Source organism: Schistocerca nitens, chromosome 12 (genome assembly GCF_023898315.1).
Source record: "Schistocerca nitens isolate TAMUIC-IGC-003100 chromosome 12, iqSchNite1.1, whole genome shotgun sequence".
Taxonomy (NCBI): domain Eukaryota; kingdom Metazoa; phylum Arthropoda; class Insecta; order Orthoptera; family Acrididae; genus Schistocerca; species Schistocerca nitens.
This window is the reverse complement of record NC_064625.1, coordinates 5,630,701-5,647,937: the sequence shown is the minus strand read 5'-3', so window position 1 is coordinate 5,647,937 and position 17,237 is coordinate 5,630,701. Positions and strand designations below refer to the sequence as shown.

Genomic DNA, 17,237 nt, shown 5'->3' with positions numbered 1-17,237 from the left:
ACCTCGATCGATAGAAATGTACGAAAGGCCTATGCAGGCAACCGAGGATTGGTGCAGAGAGACTTTCTCTCTCAAATGCTGGCACCTGATATGATGACATGTCCTTCTGTTGTTTCTTACAGTTCATTCGGAACTTTGGCCGTAACGGCAACCTTGTACTTTTCATTGTAATAGCAGGCTCCAGACATATGGAATCTTTCACAGGGGTGCCATATGCACCCCTAATGACACAATAGATGCTGCAAGGATCTCCACATAGGTGTGTATGTCCCATCCTGTTAAGGGTATGGTTTTCAGTGTAATATTGAACTTCCTAATTTCACTTTTTTTTTTTTACGTAATGTGCATAAAATCCACTTTTTTTTCTTCCGTATTATGGAGCCCTTTGTTGGAAAATTAGGAAGTTACAAGTATTACCACACTTTATTTACACTTTCTAATGTTTTACTTACACTCGCAAAACAATGTAATTAGATAGAATCCGGAATGTAAAGAGAAATTGGGTGGAATGATAAGACACTAAAGACATAGAGAGACCAAAGCAATGAGTGCGGGTACTGGCAGAAGGCTTAAATGTAACTGTGTTTACATGAGTAAGACATGTAGCTTGCTGAAAACATTTTAATTCTGTACAAGATGACATAGGAGACATCAGTTAAAGGAAAACAAGGTAGAGGAGTGTAATCAAATTTAATCAGGTGCCAGAACTGCAGTTGATGCCTCAGAACGTGTCCTCGCAACTGATCCCTTCTTTTAGTCAGATGTACCACAACTTTCTCTTCCTCCCCCCCCCCCCCCCAATTCTATTCAGTACCTCCTCATTAGTTCATTAGTTACATGATCTACCCATCTAATCTTCAGAATTCTTCTGTAGCACCACATTTCAAAAGGTCCCATTATCTTCTTGTCCAAACTGGTTAGTGTCCACGTTTTGCTTCCATACATGGCTACACTCCATACAAATACTTTTAGAAGAGACTTCCTGACACTTAAATCTATAATCAATGTTAACAAATTGCTCTTCCTCAGAAACACTTTTCTTGCCATTATCAAGCTATACTTTATATTCTCCCTACTTTGACCATCGTCAGTTATTTTGCTTCCCAAATGGCAAAACTCATTTACTACATAGTGCATAATTTCCTAACCTAGTTCCCTCGCCATCACCTGATTTAATCCCACTACATTCCATTACCCTTGTTTTGCTTCCTCCTTTCAAGATACTGTCCAACTGCTCCTCCAAGTCCTTTGCCATCACTTACAGAATTACAATGTCATTGGCAAATCTCAATGTTGTTATTTCTTCTCCCTGGATTTCTTTTGTTTCCTTTACTGCTTGCTCAATATACAGATTGAATAACATCGAGGATAGGCAACAACCCTGTCTCACTCCCTTCCATTTCATGCCCCCTCGACTCTTATAACTGCCGTCTAGTTTCTGTACAAATTGTAAAGAGAGTATTCCAGTCAACAGTGTCAAAAGCTTTCCTTTCCTTTCCTTAATCTACACTCCTGGAAATGGAAAAAAGAACACATTGACACCGGTGTGTCAGACCCACCATACTTGCTCTGGACACTGCGAGAGGGCTGTACAAGCAATGATCACACGCACGGCACAGCGGACACACCAGGAACCGCGGTGTTGGCCGTCGAATGGCGCTAGCTGCGCAGCATTTGTGCACCGTCAGTGTCAGCCAGTTTGCCGTGGCATACGGAGCTCCATCGCAGTCTTTAACACTGGTAGCATGCCGCGACAACATGGACGTGAACCGTATGTGCAGTTGACGGACTTTGAGCGAGGGCGTATAGTGGGCATGCGGGAGGCCGGGTGGACGTACCGCCGAATTGCTCAACATGTGGGGCGTGAGGTCTCCACAGTACATCGATGTTGTCGCCAGTGGTCGGCGGAAGGTGCACGTGCCCGTCGACCTGGGACCGGACCGCAGCGACGCACGGATGCACGCCAAGACCGTAGGATCCTACACAGTGCCGTAGGGGACCGCACCGCAACTTCACAGCAAATTAGGGACACTGTTGCTCCTGGGGTATCGGCGAGGACCATTCGCAACCGTCTCCATGAAGCTGGGCTACGGTCCCGCACACCGTTAGGCCGTCTTCCGCTCACGCCCCAACATCGTGCAGCCCGCCTCCAGTGGTGTCGCGACAGGCGTGAATGGAGGGACAAATGGAGACGTATCGTCTTCAGCGATGAGAGTCGCTTCTGCCTTGGTGCCAATGATGGTCGTATGCGTGTTTGGCGCCGTGCAGGTGAGCGCCACAATCAGGACTGCATACGACCGAGGCACACAGGGCCAACACCCGGCATCATGGTGTGGGGAGCGATCTCCTACACTGGCCGTACACCACTGGTGATCGTCGAGGGGACACTGAATAGTGCACGGTACATCCAAACTGTGGTGTCACCGCTAGACACCACACTTGCTAGGTGGTAACTTAAATCGGCCGCGGTCCTGTAGTACATGTCGGACCCGCGTGTCGCCACTGTGTAATCGCAAACCTAGCGCCACCACATGGCAGGTCACAAGACACGGACTAGACCTCGCCCCAGTTGTACGGACGACATAGCTTGCGACTAGACCTACCAAGTCTTCCTCTCATTTGCCGAGAGACAGATAGAATAGCCTTCAGCTTAGTCCATAGCTACTACCTAGCAAGGCGCCATTTGTATCAGTGCTTATAGCTTACTACTATTCAAGAGATGTATTCCAACAAGAGAATAAAAGTTAAGTAACATCTACGTACTTTTCTTCTTATTCATTAATAAGTCTCATGTTCCCGAACTTCAAGCCCGTCTGCGTTAGTTTAGCGTGCACCTAGCTACCTCATTGTGTCTATGCTGTATGAGCAAGACACAACATTATTTGGCGACGAGTAAAAGAGTTTGTCTTAATTCGTTTGTGTCATGGCTTCGCCACAATCTCCAGATGTACTGTCCGAATTTTTTCGCTTGCAGAATCAGCAGACGCAGGCGTTACTGGAAGCCCTTGGACAGCTCGTCCAGGGTCAACGTGCGCTGCAAAACGATGCGGCAGCCGCCGCTTCATCGCTACCGCTGCCACAAAACGCTGTTGCACCGCCGTTTCGACCATTCGTGGCGGCCGATGAAACATGGCAAGAATGGTCCCGCCAGTTCCAGTTTCATCTAACAGCATACAGAATTCAAGGTAACGAGCGGCAGCCGTTTTTGCTTTCTTGTGTCGGTGTGTCTACCTACCGTGTGATTGTGAAATTATTTCCCCGACGCGACGTAGCAACTCTGACCTACGAGGAAATTTTGTCTGCTTTAGATGCCTATTTCAAAGAAACAGTAAATGTAGTTGCAAAACGGTATACGTTCTTTCGTACAAAACGTACGGCCGGTCAGACTAATAGGGAGTGGGTAGCAACTTTGCAAGGACTTACTAGGGAGTGTGCCTTTGAATGTGACTGTGGCCTCCCTTATTCAGATACTATGGTGCGTGATGCAATAGCACAGAACGTTTCTGATGTTCGAATACGAGAACAGATTTTGAAACTAGTAAATCCCTCCCTTCAACAAGTGATAGACATATTAGATAGGCAAGACACACTTGACTTTGCTCAGGACTCATTTGAAACTTCGCCAGCAGTGTGTCACATTAACGGGCCCGCCGGGCCCGCTGCACGGGACGCTAAGCGGCCCTCGCGCCTGTCGGCACAGCGGCAGCCTGGCTTGCAAACACGTGCGCCGCGTAAGCCAGCAAATGCAGTGAAATCATGCCCGCGGTGTGCAACTAGACATTCGCGTGAAAATTGCCCGTCACACCAAGCTATTTGCTTTTACTATCAAAAGAAAGGACATGTACAAAGTGTTTGCCAGAAAAGGCTTCGATCAGACAATCACAATAATTCCAGGCCCTTTGCTTCGCGCCGGAATCGAACCCAGGACACTCAGGCTCGTGGACCTTCACCCATGGACATTCATGTAGTTCATTCCCACCCGTCCAGTGACACTTTAGCTAACAGTGACTGTGTTCGTCCCACAAAACGTGTGCGTCGACGTCGCCGGAATTCCCGTAAAGTCGCAAGTGCTTCTGTACCTGTATCAGTTCAAATTGCACGTGACAGTCGCTCTTGTCGTCAGCAGGACAATAAACTTTTTGTGGACTTAGACTTTGAAGGCAAAGTGATACCATTCCAGCTCGATACCGGAGCTGCAGTTTCATTGCTCAATCACGACACGTACAAACAGCTGGGCGCACCGCCATTGCGTGCCGCAGATGTTAAGTTAACTAGTTACTCAGGACAGCCGATCCCTGTGTTAGGACAGTGCAGCCTTATTGCAACATACAAGGGACAGACAAAACTTGTATCATTTTACGTTCTTTGTTCTTCTAGTGCAGTGAACTTGTTTGGTTTAGATTTGTTTCAATTGTTTAATTTGTCTATAGTCACTCAGGTCGTATCAGTGAATCAGACTGTGCCTTCCGCCAGTGTTTCTAGTCTATGTGAAGAATTTGCAGACGTTTTTGCACCGGGCCTTGGTTGCGCTAAGAACTATGAAGCACATTTGGAATTGAAAGACAACGCGCAACCGAAATTTTTCAGAGCGCGCAATGTTCCCCACGCATTGCGTGATGAGGTCGCAAGAACATTGCACGATTTAGAATCTAAAGGTGTAATTGAACGTGTGCAGGCTTCTCTCTGGGCCTCACCCTTAGTAATTTTGCCAAAACCTTCCGGAAAATTGAGACTTTGTGTGGACTTCAAGGCAACTGTGAATCCACAACTTGTGACTGCTACTTTTCCTTTGCCCCACCCGGAAGATCTTTTTGACAAACTGTGCCCGGGACAATATTTTTCAAAATTGGACCTAGCAGATGCGTATTTGCAGATACCTGTGGACGAAGAATCCCAGCGCGTCTTAGTGGTAAACACGCATCTTGGCTCTTATCGCTTCAAAAGACTGCCATTCGGGTGTGCATCCGCCCCTGCATTGTTTCAGCAATATTTACAGACTGTTTGTGCGTCGGTCCCTACTGCTGCGAACTATCTGGACGATATCGTGATCTCAGGAAAGACAGAAGCCGAACATTTGCAAAATCTCCGAACATTATTTCAGGTCTTGCGTCAGAATGGTCTTCGCTTGAGGAAGGACAAATGTGTGTTTTTTGCTCGGGACTTACCCTACCTGGGGCATGTCATAAATGCCCAAGGTATACATCCGAGTCCAGAGCACCTCCGTGCCATACAGGACTTACCTGCTCCGCGGACCTTAAAACAGCTACAGAGTGTGCTGGGTAAAATTAATTATTATGCAAAGTTTGTGCGCAATGCTTCTTCCATTTCAGCTCCGCTTCATCGTTTACGCCGTAAAGGTGTTCCGTTCTTCTGGACGACGGAATGCGAACGCGCCTTTCGCCAGTTGAAATCGGCATTACTTTCAAATACTTGCCTTACGCCTTACGCCATTCGATCCCCGAAAACCCCTTTTGTTGATGGTCGATGCATCGGATTTCGGGATCGGTGCTGTGCTTGCGCACAAGGATGGCTCGCATGATCGCCCTATTGCCTTTGCGTCCAAATTGCTCTCATCTGCGCAACGAAATTATTCACAAATAGAGAAAGAAGCTTTAGCTCTCGTGTTTGGTGTTACCAAGTTCCATGACTTCTTGTATGGTCGTCACTTTACAATCATCACGGACCACAAACCTTTGACATCGCTTTTTCATCCAAACAAGCCTGTACCTCCACGTACAGCGCAGAAATTCATTCGCTGGTCACTTTTTCTCTCGCAGTACCGCTACGATATCTTGTATCGGTCCACTGCTAAGCACGGAAACGCTGATGCGTTGTCCCGTTTGCCTGTTGCTGAGGATAAAGCTTTCGATTCTTCTGAACTTGCTTGCATGTTCATTGATTCGGAAACCGATGACGTGGTCGCATCGTTTCCGATTGATTTTCGTCGTGTCGCTACAGCCACAGCTGCTGACCCTGTCCTTGCTACTGTTTTCCGTTTTGTTGCTACGCAATGGCCCTTGTCCAAGTCCCGGATCGCGGATCCTTTGGTTCGCCGTTTTTTTGCTCACAAGAAGAGACTTTTTGTACGACGTGGTGTTTTGTTGTTGCGTTCTGATAATGATCAATCCCGAGTCGTGATCCCACGTTCGTTACAGTCCTCTGTCTTAAAGCTTCTTCACCAAGGACATTGGGGTATAGTGCGTACGAAACAACTTGCTCGTCAGCACTGTACTTGGTTCGGAATCGATGCTGCGATTACGAATATGTGCTCCTCTTGCGTGGCGTGTGCCGAACAACAATCCGCACCGCCGCGGAAATTCTTTGCATGGCCGACAGCCACTTCCCCTTGGCAACGCTTGCATATCGATTTTGCTGGTCCATTCTGGAATGCTCGATGGTTGGTTGTGGTCGATGCTTTCAGTAATTTTTGTTGTCCGGATGTCTTCCACGACGTCTTCTGCCACAATCCAAGCCTTGTCTGCTATCTTTTGCATTGAGGGTCTTCCGCAGACTATTGTTTCCGACAATGGCCCACAATTCATGTCCGCAGAATTTCAGTCCTTCTGCGAGGCCAATGGTATTCAACATCTGACATCCGCGCCGTTTTCGCCTCAGTCAAACGGTGCCGCTGAACGATTGGTCCGGACTTTCAAGTCCCAGATGTTGAAATTGAAAGAGTCGCATTCTCGGGAGGACGCATTATTGCTCTTTTTGTCTTCGTATCGCTCTCAGCCCCGCGATGGTCGATCGCCGGCTGAGTTGCTCCATGGTCGTCCTCATCGCACCCTGATGTCTTTGCTGCATCCGCCGCATCAGGTTCCTGTGCAGCGGCAGACTCCTGTTTTTGCTCCTGGCGACGTTGTCTAATATCGCAACTATCGCGGTTCACAGCGTTGGCTCGCAGGGCGCATTCTTCGCTGCCTCGGCCGCGCGATGTATTTGGTTTTGGGGGCCTCTGGTGAGGTGCGTCGGCATCTCCATCAGCTGCGCCTCTGTCGTCGCCTGGGTTCTGCCGCTCCCCGTCTGCTTTCAGCGACGGAGCCGTCAGGTCAGCGCCATGGGGACCCATCTACTGGCTCGCCTCATCCCCAGGTGTTACCGACGCTGCCTTCCATTTTGCCCCATGGCGTCGCGCCGGCGCCGCCCGCAGTGGACGCGACGCTGCGACCACCTGGCGCCTCACTGGGTCACGCGCCACCGCTCGCTTCCCGTGACCAGCCGTCCTCCGCCATGGAACTCTTGCCCGCTCCGGACCAGATGTCGTCTTCGCCCGTCGGGTGCTCCGACCACATGGAGGTCGACCCTTCGGCCCCTCTTGTCTCATTACGTGCGCATACACCTCATGTTGACGTGCACCCTGGACTAGGTTTGCAGGCGTTTCCTAGCTCCCCTCGGACCGAATGGCCGGGTGCGGGTGGCACGGCCTCGCCTGTTGTTAGGCTCCCCACCTCATCGCATACGTCCACATGGGGTCCTCCACACGGCGGGCGGAAGCCTTATCTCACGACCGTTCGCCGATTTGCGGGGGAGGAATGTGGTGTCACCGCTAGACACCACACTTGGTAGGTGGTAACTTAAATCGGCCGCGGTCCTGTAGTACATGTCGGACCCGCGTGTCGCCACTGTGTAATCGCAAACCTAGCGCCACCACATGGCAGGTCACAAGACACGGACTAGACCTCGCCCCAGTTGTACGGACGACATAGCTTGCGACTAGACCTACCAAGTCTTCCTCTCATTTGCCGAGAGACAGATAGAATAGCCTTCAGCTTAGTCCATAGCTACTACCTAGCAAGGCGCCATTTGTATCAGTGCTTATAGCTTACTACTATTCAAGAGATGTATTCCAACAAGAGAATAAAAGTTAAGTAACATCTACGTACTTTTCTTCTTATTCATTAATAAGTCTCATGTTCCCGAACTTCAAGCCCGTCTGCGTTAGTTTAGCGTGCACCTAGCTACCTCATTGTGTCTATGCTGTATGAGCAAGACACAACACAAACCGTCATCGAACCCATCGTTCTACCATTCCTAGACCGGCAAGGGAACGTGCTGTTCCAACAGGACAATGCACGTCTGCATGTATCCCGTGCCACCCAACGTGCTCTAGAAGGTGTAAGACAACTACCCTGGCCAGCAAGATCTCCGGATCTGTCCCCCATTGAGCATGTTTGGGACTGGATGAAGCGTCGTCTCACACGGTCTGCACGAACGCTGGTCCAACTGAGGCGCCAGGTGGAAATGGCATGGTAAGCCGTTCCACAGGACTACATCCAGCATCTCTACGATCGTCTCCATGGGAGAATAGCAGCCTGCATTGCTGCGAAAGGTGGATATACACTGTATTAGTGCCGAAATTGTGCATGCTCTGTTGCCTGTGTCTATGTGCCTGTGGTTCTGTCAGTGTGATCATGTGATGTATCTGACCCCAGGAATGTGTCAATAAAGTTTCCCCTTCCTGGGACAATGAATTCACGATGTTCTTATTTCAATTTCCAGGAGTGTACAAATGCTAGAAATGTAGGTTTGCCTTTCCTTAACCTATCTTCTAAGATAGGTCGTAGGGTCAGTATTGCCTCACGTGTTCCAACATTTCGACGGAATCCAAAATGATCTTCCTTGAGGTCGGCTTCTACCAGTTTTTCTATTCGTCTGTAAAGAATTCATGTCAGTATTTTGCAGCCATGACTTATTAAACTGATAGTTCGGTAATTTTCACATCTTTGAACAGCTGCTTTCTTTGGGATTGGAATTATTATATTCTTCTTGAAGTCTGAGGGTATTTCGCCTGTCTCATACATCTTGCTCACCAGATGGTAGAGTTTTGTCAGGACTGACTCTCCCAACGCCGTCAGCAGTTCTAATGGAATGTTGTCTACTCCAGGGGCCTTGTTTCGACTCAGGTCTTTCAGTGCTCTGTCAAACTCTTCACGCAGTATCGTATCTCCCATTTCATCTTCATCTACATTCTCTTCCATTTCTATAATATTGTCCTCAAGTACATCCCCCTTGTATAGACCCTCTATATACCCCTTCCATCTTTCTGCTTTCCCTTCTTTGGTTAGAACTGGGTTTCCATCTGAGCTCTTGTTATTCATACAAGTGGTTCTCTTTTCTCCAAAGGTCTCTATCTTACCCCTAGTGAGATAAGCCTCTACATCCTTACATTTGTTCTCTAGCCATCCCTGCTTGGCCATTTTGCACTTCCTGTCGATTTCATTTTTGAGACGTTTGTATTCCTTTTTGCCTGCTTCATTTACTGTGTTTTTATATTTTCTCCTTTGATCAATTAAATTCAATATATCTTCTGTTACCCAAGGATTTCTACTAGCCCTTATCTTTTTACTTACTTGATCCTCTGCTGCCTTCACTATTTCATTCCTTAAAGCTACCCATTCTTCTTCTACTGTATTTCTTTCCCCCCATCCTTGTTAATCATTCTGTAATGCTTTCTCTGAAACTCTTTACAACCTCTGGTTCTTTCAGTTTATCCAGGTCCCATCTTCTTAAATTCCTGCCTTTCTGCAGTTCTTTCAGTTTTAATCTGCAGTTCATAACCAGTAAATAGTGGTCAGAGACCACATATGCCCCCGAAAATGTCTTACAATTTAAATTCTGGCTCCTGAATATCTGTCTGTCCATCAATATGGTGCCTCCAGGCCTTTTCCACATAAACAACATTCTTTAACCAAATGTTAACTATGATTAAGTTGTGCTCTGTGCAAAATTCTACCAGTCGCATTCCTCACTCTCATTCCATATTCACCTACTTCTCTTCCTTTTAATACTATCAAATTCCAGTCCCCCGTGACTATTAAATTTTCAGCTCCCTTAAGTATCTGATTAATTTCTGTTATCTCGTCATACATTTCCTCAATCTTCCCCTCATATGCAGAGCTAGTTGGCACGTAAACTTGTATTACTGTGGTGTGTGTGGGCTTTGTGTCTATCTTGGCTACAATAACGCATTCACTATGCTGTTCACAATAGCTTATCCGTGTTCCTATTTTTTTTTTTTTTTTTACTCATTATTAAACCTACCCATGCATTACCCCATTTTGATTTTATATTTATACCCCTGCATTCACCTGAGCAGAAGTCCTGTTCCTCCTCCCACTGAACTTCACTAATTCCCACTTTTAACTTTAACCTAGCCATTTACCTTTTTAAATTTTCTAACTTACCTTCCCATTTAAGGGATCTGACATTCCACACTTCGATCTGTAGAATGCCAGTTTTGTTTCTCCTGACAACAATGTCCTCCTGAGTAGTCCCTGCCCAGAGATCCGAATGGGGGACTATTTTACCTCCAGAATATGCCATCATCATTTAACCATACAGTACAGCTGCATGCCCTTGGGAAAAATGCTGGCTGTAGTTTCCCCTTGCTTTCAGCCGTTCGCAGTACCCACACAGCAAGGCCGTTTTGGTTCATGTTACAGGGCCAGATCAGTCAATAAACCAGATTGTTGCCCCTCTTCAGGAACCACATGTTTGTCTGACCTCTCAACTGATACCCCTTCATTGTAGTTGAACCTACAGTAAAGCTATCTGTATTGCTCAGGCACACAAGCCCTCAGTCACAATATTACAAAGTGACGCATTGTGATTGTAAGTTTACAAAATTAATACAAATAAAAAAAAAAAGACTTTTTGTTTCCACTAGCTGATACATGGTTTAGAATGTACGAGGGCAGTTCAGAAAGTAACCTCCGATCAGTCACAGTGCGGGTTGTGGGGGGAGTAGCGACGCCATCTGTGCGTTCATGCACTCAACAGGTCAGTCGGCATCAAGCCGTGGTCGAGTGAACGTCGTACCTGCGCTAGATTAGTTTTTGTGGCAGTTTGAAATGTGTGCTGCAATAGAAAACCCCGCCAAATGTGAAGTGCGTGCTGTCATAAGGTTTTTTACAGCCAAAGGATATTCTGCAGCAGCTATTCATCGTGAGCTTTGTGCCGTGTACAAACCAAGAGTTATGAGTGAAGGAGTTGTCCGTGAATGGGTACGTTTATTTAAAAGTGGACGAGAAAACGTTCATGATGAAGAGAGGAGTGGTAGACCATCATTGGTGACTGACGAACTCGTTCAGACAGTTGATGCAAAAGTTCGTGAAAATCGACGTTTCTCAATGTCGGAGTTGTCTACTGGTTTTCCACAGATTTCTAAGACTCTCTTGTACGAGATAGTGACAGCAAGATTGGGTTACTGTAAGTTCTGTGCACGATGGGTGCCCAAAATTCTTACCGACCACCACAAAACGCAAAGAATGGCCTCTGCATTAGACTTTCTGTCACGTTATGAGGACGAAGGAGAACCATTGTTAAACAGAATCGTGACCGGTGACGAAACCTGGATTAAGTACGTGAACCCTGAGACAAAAGAACAATCAAAGATGTGGGCACATTCAAATTCGCCTACCAAACCAAGAAAAGCCTCGCAAGATTTTTCTGCCAGAAAACTGATGGCAACAGTGTTTTGGGATGCCAAAGGGGTGTTGTTGGTTGAATTCATGGAACGTGGTACGACCATTAATCAAGACGTGTACTGTGAAACAATAAAAAAGTTACGACGGGCTGTACAGAACAAACGCCGTGGTATGCTGACTTCCGGTATCGTTTTTTTGCACGATAACGCCCGTCCTCACTCTGCTCGCAGAACAACGGCCCTTCTTGAGTCCTTCAAGTGGGACGTTATCAACCATCCACCTTACAGCCCAGACCTGGCGCCAAGTGATTATCACCTCTTCATGCATTTGAAGAAATGGCTCGGGTCACAGCGGTTTGATGACGACGAAGAGCTCAAAGATGCGGTCACAGGCTGGCTCCAGGCACAAGCGGGTGATTTTTATGCAGAAGGAATTTCAAAGCTTGTGAAGAGATACAAGAAGTGCCTCAATCGCTATGGAGACTATGTAGAAAAATAGTGCAAAGATGTAGTTGTAAGATGTATATATTAAAATATTTTTATTTAACTTTGTGTATTTTTTTAAATCAACCGGAGGTTACTTTCTGAACGGCCCTCGTATGAGTGAACATGTTTATGTATATAATAGAGGGAAACATTCCACGTGGGAAAAATACATCTAAAAACAAAGATGATGTGGCTTACCAAACGAAAGCGCTGGCAGGTCGATAGACACACAAACATACATACACACAAAATTCAAGCTTTCGCAACAAACTGTTGCCTCATCAGGAAAGAGGGAAGGAGAGTGAAAGACGAAAGGATGTGGGTTTTAAGGGAGAGGGTAAGGAGTCATTCCAATCCCGGGAGCGGAAAGACTTACCTTAGGGGGATGGATATGTGTGTGTGTGTGTGTGTGTGTGTGTGTGTGTGTGTGTGTGTGTGTGTGTGCGCATACCCGTCCTTTTTTCCCCCTAAGGTACGTCTTTCTGCTCCCGGGATTGGAATGACTCCTTACCCTCTCCCTTAAAACCCACATCCTTTCGTCTTTCCCTCTCCTTCCCTCTTTCCTGATGAGGCAACAGTTTGTTGCGAAAGCTTGAATTTTGTGTGTCTATCGACCTGCCAGCGCTTTCGTTTGGTAAGCCACATCATCTTTGTTTTTAGATGTAAACATGTTTATGTTCGTATATACATTCAGCATGCTCCAGCACATTTTATAATCGCGTAAAGAATTTTGAATGTAAAGATGCTGCATTTCTACAAATATACAGATGCTATTATTTCAAAGAATATAGAAAGCTATTACACTATCAGTTAGACAGGATATCATTTACATAACAAATATTTGTGCATGTCAAATATGGATTTGTTATCACAATAAAATGTTAAAATTACTGGATTAGACACAGTTTTTGTCTTTGTCCTCTTTTTTTAAGTAATTTTGAAGCTTTCTTCACTGTTGTCACACTGACCATTGTTTACCATTTTCTTATTTAGGACATCCAATGCCCTACTGAAGCAGAGAACAGTATAGATATGGAGGCACTGGCCGAATTCTGAAGTCAAGACGTGTGGAATACAAATGCAGCTTGCTGGTCCCACAGCTGCCCAGCTCCAGGTACTGAGTGTGTGTAGACACTGATAATGGTGTGACTAGTCGTCATCCTCTTGATCTGTGAAAAGTGCGCCAAGGCAGCCGTCCACCTTCAGGTCTGGCATCTGGGCAGCCATTCTGTCCAGGACATCTTGGTCTCCGTCACAGTAACCAAATTCCAGCTCTCTGTACAACAGCACGAGTGGTTGACAGGTATCACAAGGTGTTAAGTTAAATTTTTGTTCTATGTATAATCCCCTCAGCCACACACACACACACACACACACACACACACACACACACACACACACACAGAGAGACACACAGAGAGAGAGAGAGAGAGAGAGAGAGAGAGAGAGAGAGAGAGAGAGGCAGGCAGGCTTATACTTGTTCGTACGAAAATTTTATTTGCACTGTGGACAATATGAGGCAGGAAACTTATGTACTACTCAGGAGTGCATTGTCCTGAATAAAACAGGAGAACTATCAGAAATGAAACTTCCATTATGACATAAATAAAATAATGGAATAGTTACAGCACATTTATTAGAATCATCCGAAAACTTGTAAGGGGGTCTGCAGTCACATACCTAACAATGAAAACCTTTTTGCCTCACACAGGCTGACGGTAGGCAAAATCAATTGACAAGTGCCGCTGGCGCTAATGAATGAAGAGACAGTAAGTCAAGTCTGGGAAGAGTTCAAGTTTGATGCCAGGAAATGCAGGTGGAGACGTGAGCTACGGGTTGTGTTGTGCCGGCCGAGTGAATCCCCACCGCTGTTACATTACTAATCTGTGACACGTGATATTCCCCACAAGTATTTTTATTAAGGTCTTCTCAGTGTGCAATATATTTCCGTTCACGTTAACCGTGCCAGCCACACTTTGGGTTGCAGTGAGGACTGTGTGTGGTAACTTTTTACAGCATGTGACATAATTCCAAGAATTCTGACCCGTGATGAGGTTAAGTGTAACTAACAGTGTGAGACAAAAGTAGTGTCTGCCTCGTATTGTGTCTAAACAGAATTTGTAAGTCAAACAATGTGAAATATTTTGGCACTGGTTATTGCAAACACTTTATCACTGTGTGAACATTGCCGAGTAGCCACACCCTGATTAGAAACGACTCCTGAAGCAGCTAAATCTGATTAGCATTTACCTGCCACATCAAAATTAAAGCTAGGCTATTATTTTGGTTAATAACAACCAATGCTATCGTAATTGGGAATGTTTCATCCCAGCTTGTCGTGAAAACGTGATCTCGACCTTTGGTGAAGAATAGACTGCAGAAGGCAATATTTCATTTAGGTGTCTTATTTCCTCTTGGCTTGTTAAATGGAAAGTATACATAACTGGCACCTTACTACATTTGCAACCAGGGAAGAAGAAGGCCTGACTGACATGTAACTGTTCATTAGTGAGGTTGCAGTGCTGCTTTTAATATTGTTAGAACACAAGGAAGCTTCGAGACTAAATTTCCACTGTAGCGAAATCGAATACATTCCAAATGTTGCTACATAACTGTAAATCAGGCATTCGAAGTAAATATTAATTTAGTGTGGAAATAATGTGATAAATTCCCAGTGTTGCACATATGTAACAAGGGGAATTATAGGTTTAATTCAATTTTGTGATGATAATAATAATAATAATCGTTATGACAGAGCACAAGACCCAAACTTGAAACTTGCCATTTTGGAAAAGAAATTGGCAAACCTCTTGAAGTATTCTGTGAACACCCTGGCGTTCACGAACCACAGGTTCAGACAAATAGGAAACGTGTTAAATAGCATTTACATGGGGAGATACTCTCATATATAAATAATATGAAGTGTAGGGATGTTTCATATGATGAGAATAATGATGTGAAGAGAAGTTATGGAGAATAGAGGCATGTTTGTGTATTGCTTAAGGTAATTAAGGAGGATTAATAGATGTGGAAGGACCATAGTTGATATCATTCACTGTTCGAGTTTTAGAGAGATAAATGTAGTGGAGTTTTTATGAGAGTGAAGAGTTATACGACATATTTTAGGAGCTAATGGTTGAAAACTATCAATTTTTTTTTCACACACATTATTCTGTTTGTACATATTTATATTGTAATGACAGTAATAAATAGAAGATTCCTCATCAAAAGAAAAGGATGATGATTCTGAGATATAACTAGCTATTGAGATTGGTAATTAACATTTTTGTATTGAGTTTAAAAAAATGTTTGCACTATGCAAGAGATTAAAACAAAATTTGACATTCAATGTGTAATTTTGATTTATAGAGGCTTGTAATTCTTTTCAATCAATTCCTTGCGGACTTTAAATTTATACTTAATCAAGAAAACAGGCATTTGGAGAGAAAAAAAAGTGGAACAAAAGTAGCATAGACGGGTCTCGAACCCGAGTCGTCTGGACAGGAGTCTCGCTCGCTTGCCACTCAGCTACTCGCTCACTTGACACACTAATGAAACTTTTCTGTATATAAAGAGCTGCCCAAACTTTAACAGGCAATATTTCAAAAATGACGCCACATTGGCACCTACAGTTTCAGGGTGTGATAGGTGCCCACCCACACTATAAGCAGGTGAAGTGGGAGCTCATAACACAATGCACCTCCCAGAAGATCCCCTTGTGAGTGAATCCCCACCACCAATTCGTGACATCTGATATTCCTGGCTTTACAAATGTTTTTTCAGTGCCGTAGATTCATGTTTACATCAACCAGGCTGGGCACATTTTGGGAATTCTGACTTGTGGTGAGATTAACCGTAAGACAACAGTGGTGTGCCTCATATTGTGTCTAAACAGAATATGTATGACAAACAATGCAAAATATTTTATCATTGGTTATTGCAAACCCTTTATCATTGCGTGAACATTGTTGTAGCAGCCACATCCTGATTAAAAATGACTGCTAAAGCAGCTAAATCCAATTAGCATACATCTATTAGGCCACGGTCACATCTAAATTGGAGCTAGGCTGTTATTTCGGTTAACAACAATTGACATCATATTAATTGAGAGTGTTCCTAACTGCACGATACTTCTCTACACAATCACCATCCCAATTTATGTATTTATCACACCTCTTTAACGAGTTGACAAATTCCATCAGTATTAAATTCTGATATCTAAGATTGCAACTAGGTGAAGTTCTTCATAGTAGCCGTGTCTCTTTCTCATCTGTACAAAAAGATGGAAACTGGTACGAGCCCAGTCTAGGCTGTGGGGCACGCATTCAAAAATGTCCCATTCAAACTGACACGACAAATCTCGTGTCTGGCAGACAGAATGGTGCTGAGGACTGTCATCCACAAATGGAATCCCAGTAGTCGAGACACCACATTGCTCATTTTGAATGATTATTCTACATTATCTTAAAACCTTACACTATACTCAAGAATTAACTGTCCCCTACGTAGCATAAAACCAACAAACAGGAGTACATTAAGGTCCAAAAAGATGGTATCCTAAACCTCTCCAGTCAACAGTTCAGAGTGATTTTTTACGGCTTGTTAGGGTAGTCAGTATGACCACACACTACTGTCTGCTATTGTTTGCACATTAACATCAGAAAGATCTCGTCACTGGTCACAATTCCACTCAGAAGGGCTTCTCCTCGAGAAACATTCAATGTTGACTTTTAGTCATTCTCAGAAAGAATCTTTGGAGCCAACATCAAGCAATCCCTGTACGCTTCACATTTGGTCAGTATAAGGAGCAAACTTTGTGACGAATGTCAACAGATTTTTACCACTAATAATGTATTACAGAGTGGGTTTCACACTTGGCGAAATTATCAGTTCTGTCACTCATATTGAATGACACGCAGTGGCGTAATGTCCGAGTCTGCGGAGCAACTGTTGCATTTCACCCAATGCTTGAAAGCAGAGGTTACTCTCTGGATAGCCTCCGCTCAATACACACGATTAACATTACATTTGCATCTCCCTCACACAGACACACTCCTGCCACGTAGATTACTACACTACTATGAATCTAGTGTTACCTGAGGTTCACCAGTCTGCCAGGAAACTTGTCAAATGGTATGGCCCAGCAGATACACTCGTGGAGGTAAAGCCGGCGCAGCCCTGACATTTCGAGGATGCAGTCCACACTGGGTTTTAACTTTCCAAATTTAGTGCAGGTGAACTCCAAGGTGTGCAATGTAGTCAGCTTAGCAATGTATGACATGCTTCTTCCACCAAGGCATGTACAATAATTAATTTTTAATCTGAA

At 44.9% G+C, this 17,237-nt stretch overlaps 1 protein-coding gene and 1 long non-coding RNA gene across 2 annotated transcripts in view; one reads left to right on the top strand and one right to left on the bottom strand.

The window, feature by feature from the left end:
• LOC126215082 (uncharacterized) overlaps positions 1-13,000 on the top strand; it is a 149,154-nt gene extending 136,154 nt beyond the window's left edge. Inside the window, exon 3 of the long non-coding RNA XR_007542081.1 lies at positions 12,905-13,000. This is a non-coding gene — a long non-coding RNA (uncharacterized LOC126215082). The remainder of the gene's footprint in view (positions 1-12,904) is intronic.
• A 60-nt stretch (positions 13,001-13,060) lies between these two features.
• LOC126215304 (uncharacterized) overlaps positions 13,061-17,237 on the bottom strand; it is a 129,205-nt gene continuing 125,028 nt past the window's right edge. The window contains exons 8-9 of the mRNA XM_049941986.1: positions 17,008-17,232; positions 13,061-13,187 (exon numbers count right to left, since the gene is read on the bottom strand). Coding sequence (XP_049797943.1) covers positions 13,061-13,187; positions 17,008-17,232 — 352 coding nt within the window. The remainder of the gene's footprint in view (positions 13,188-17,007; positions 17,233-17,237) is intronic.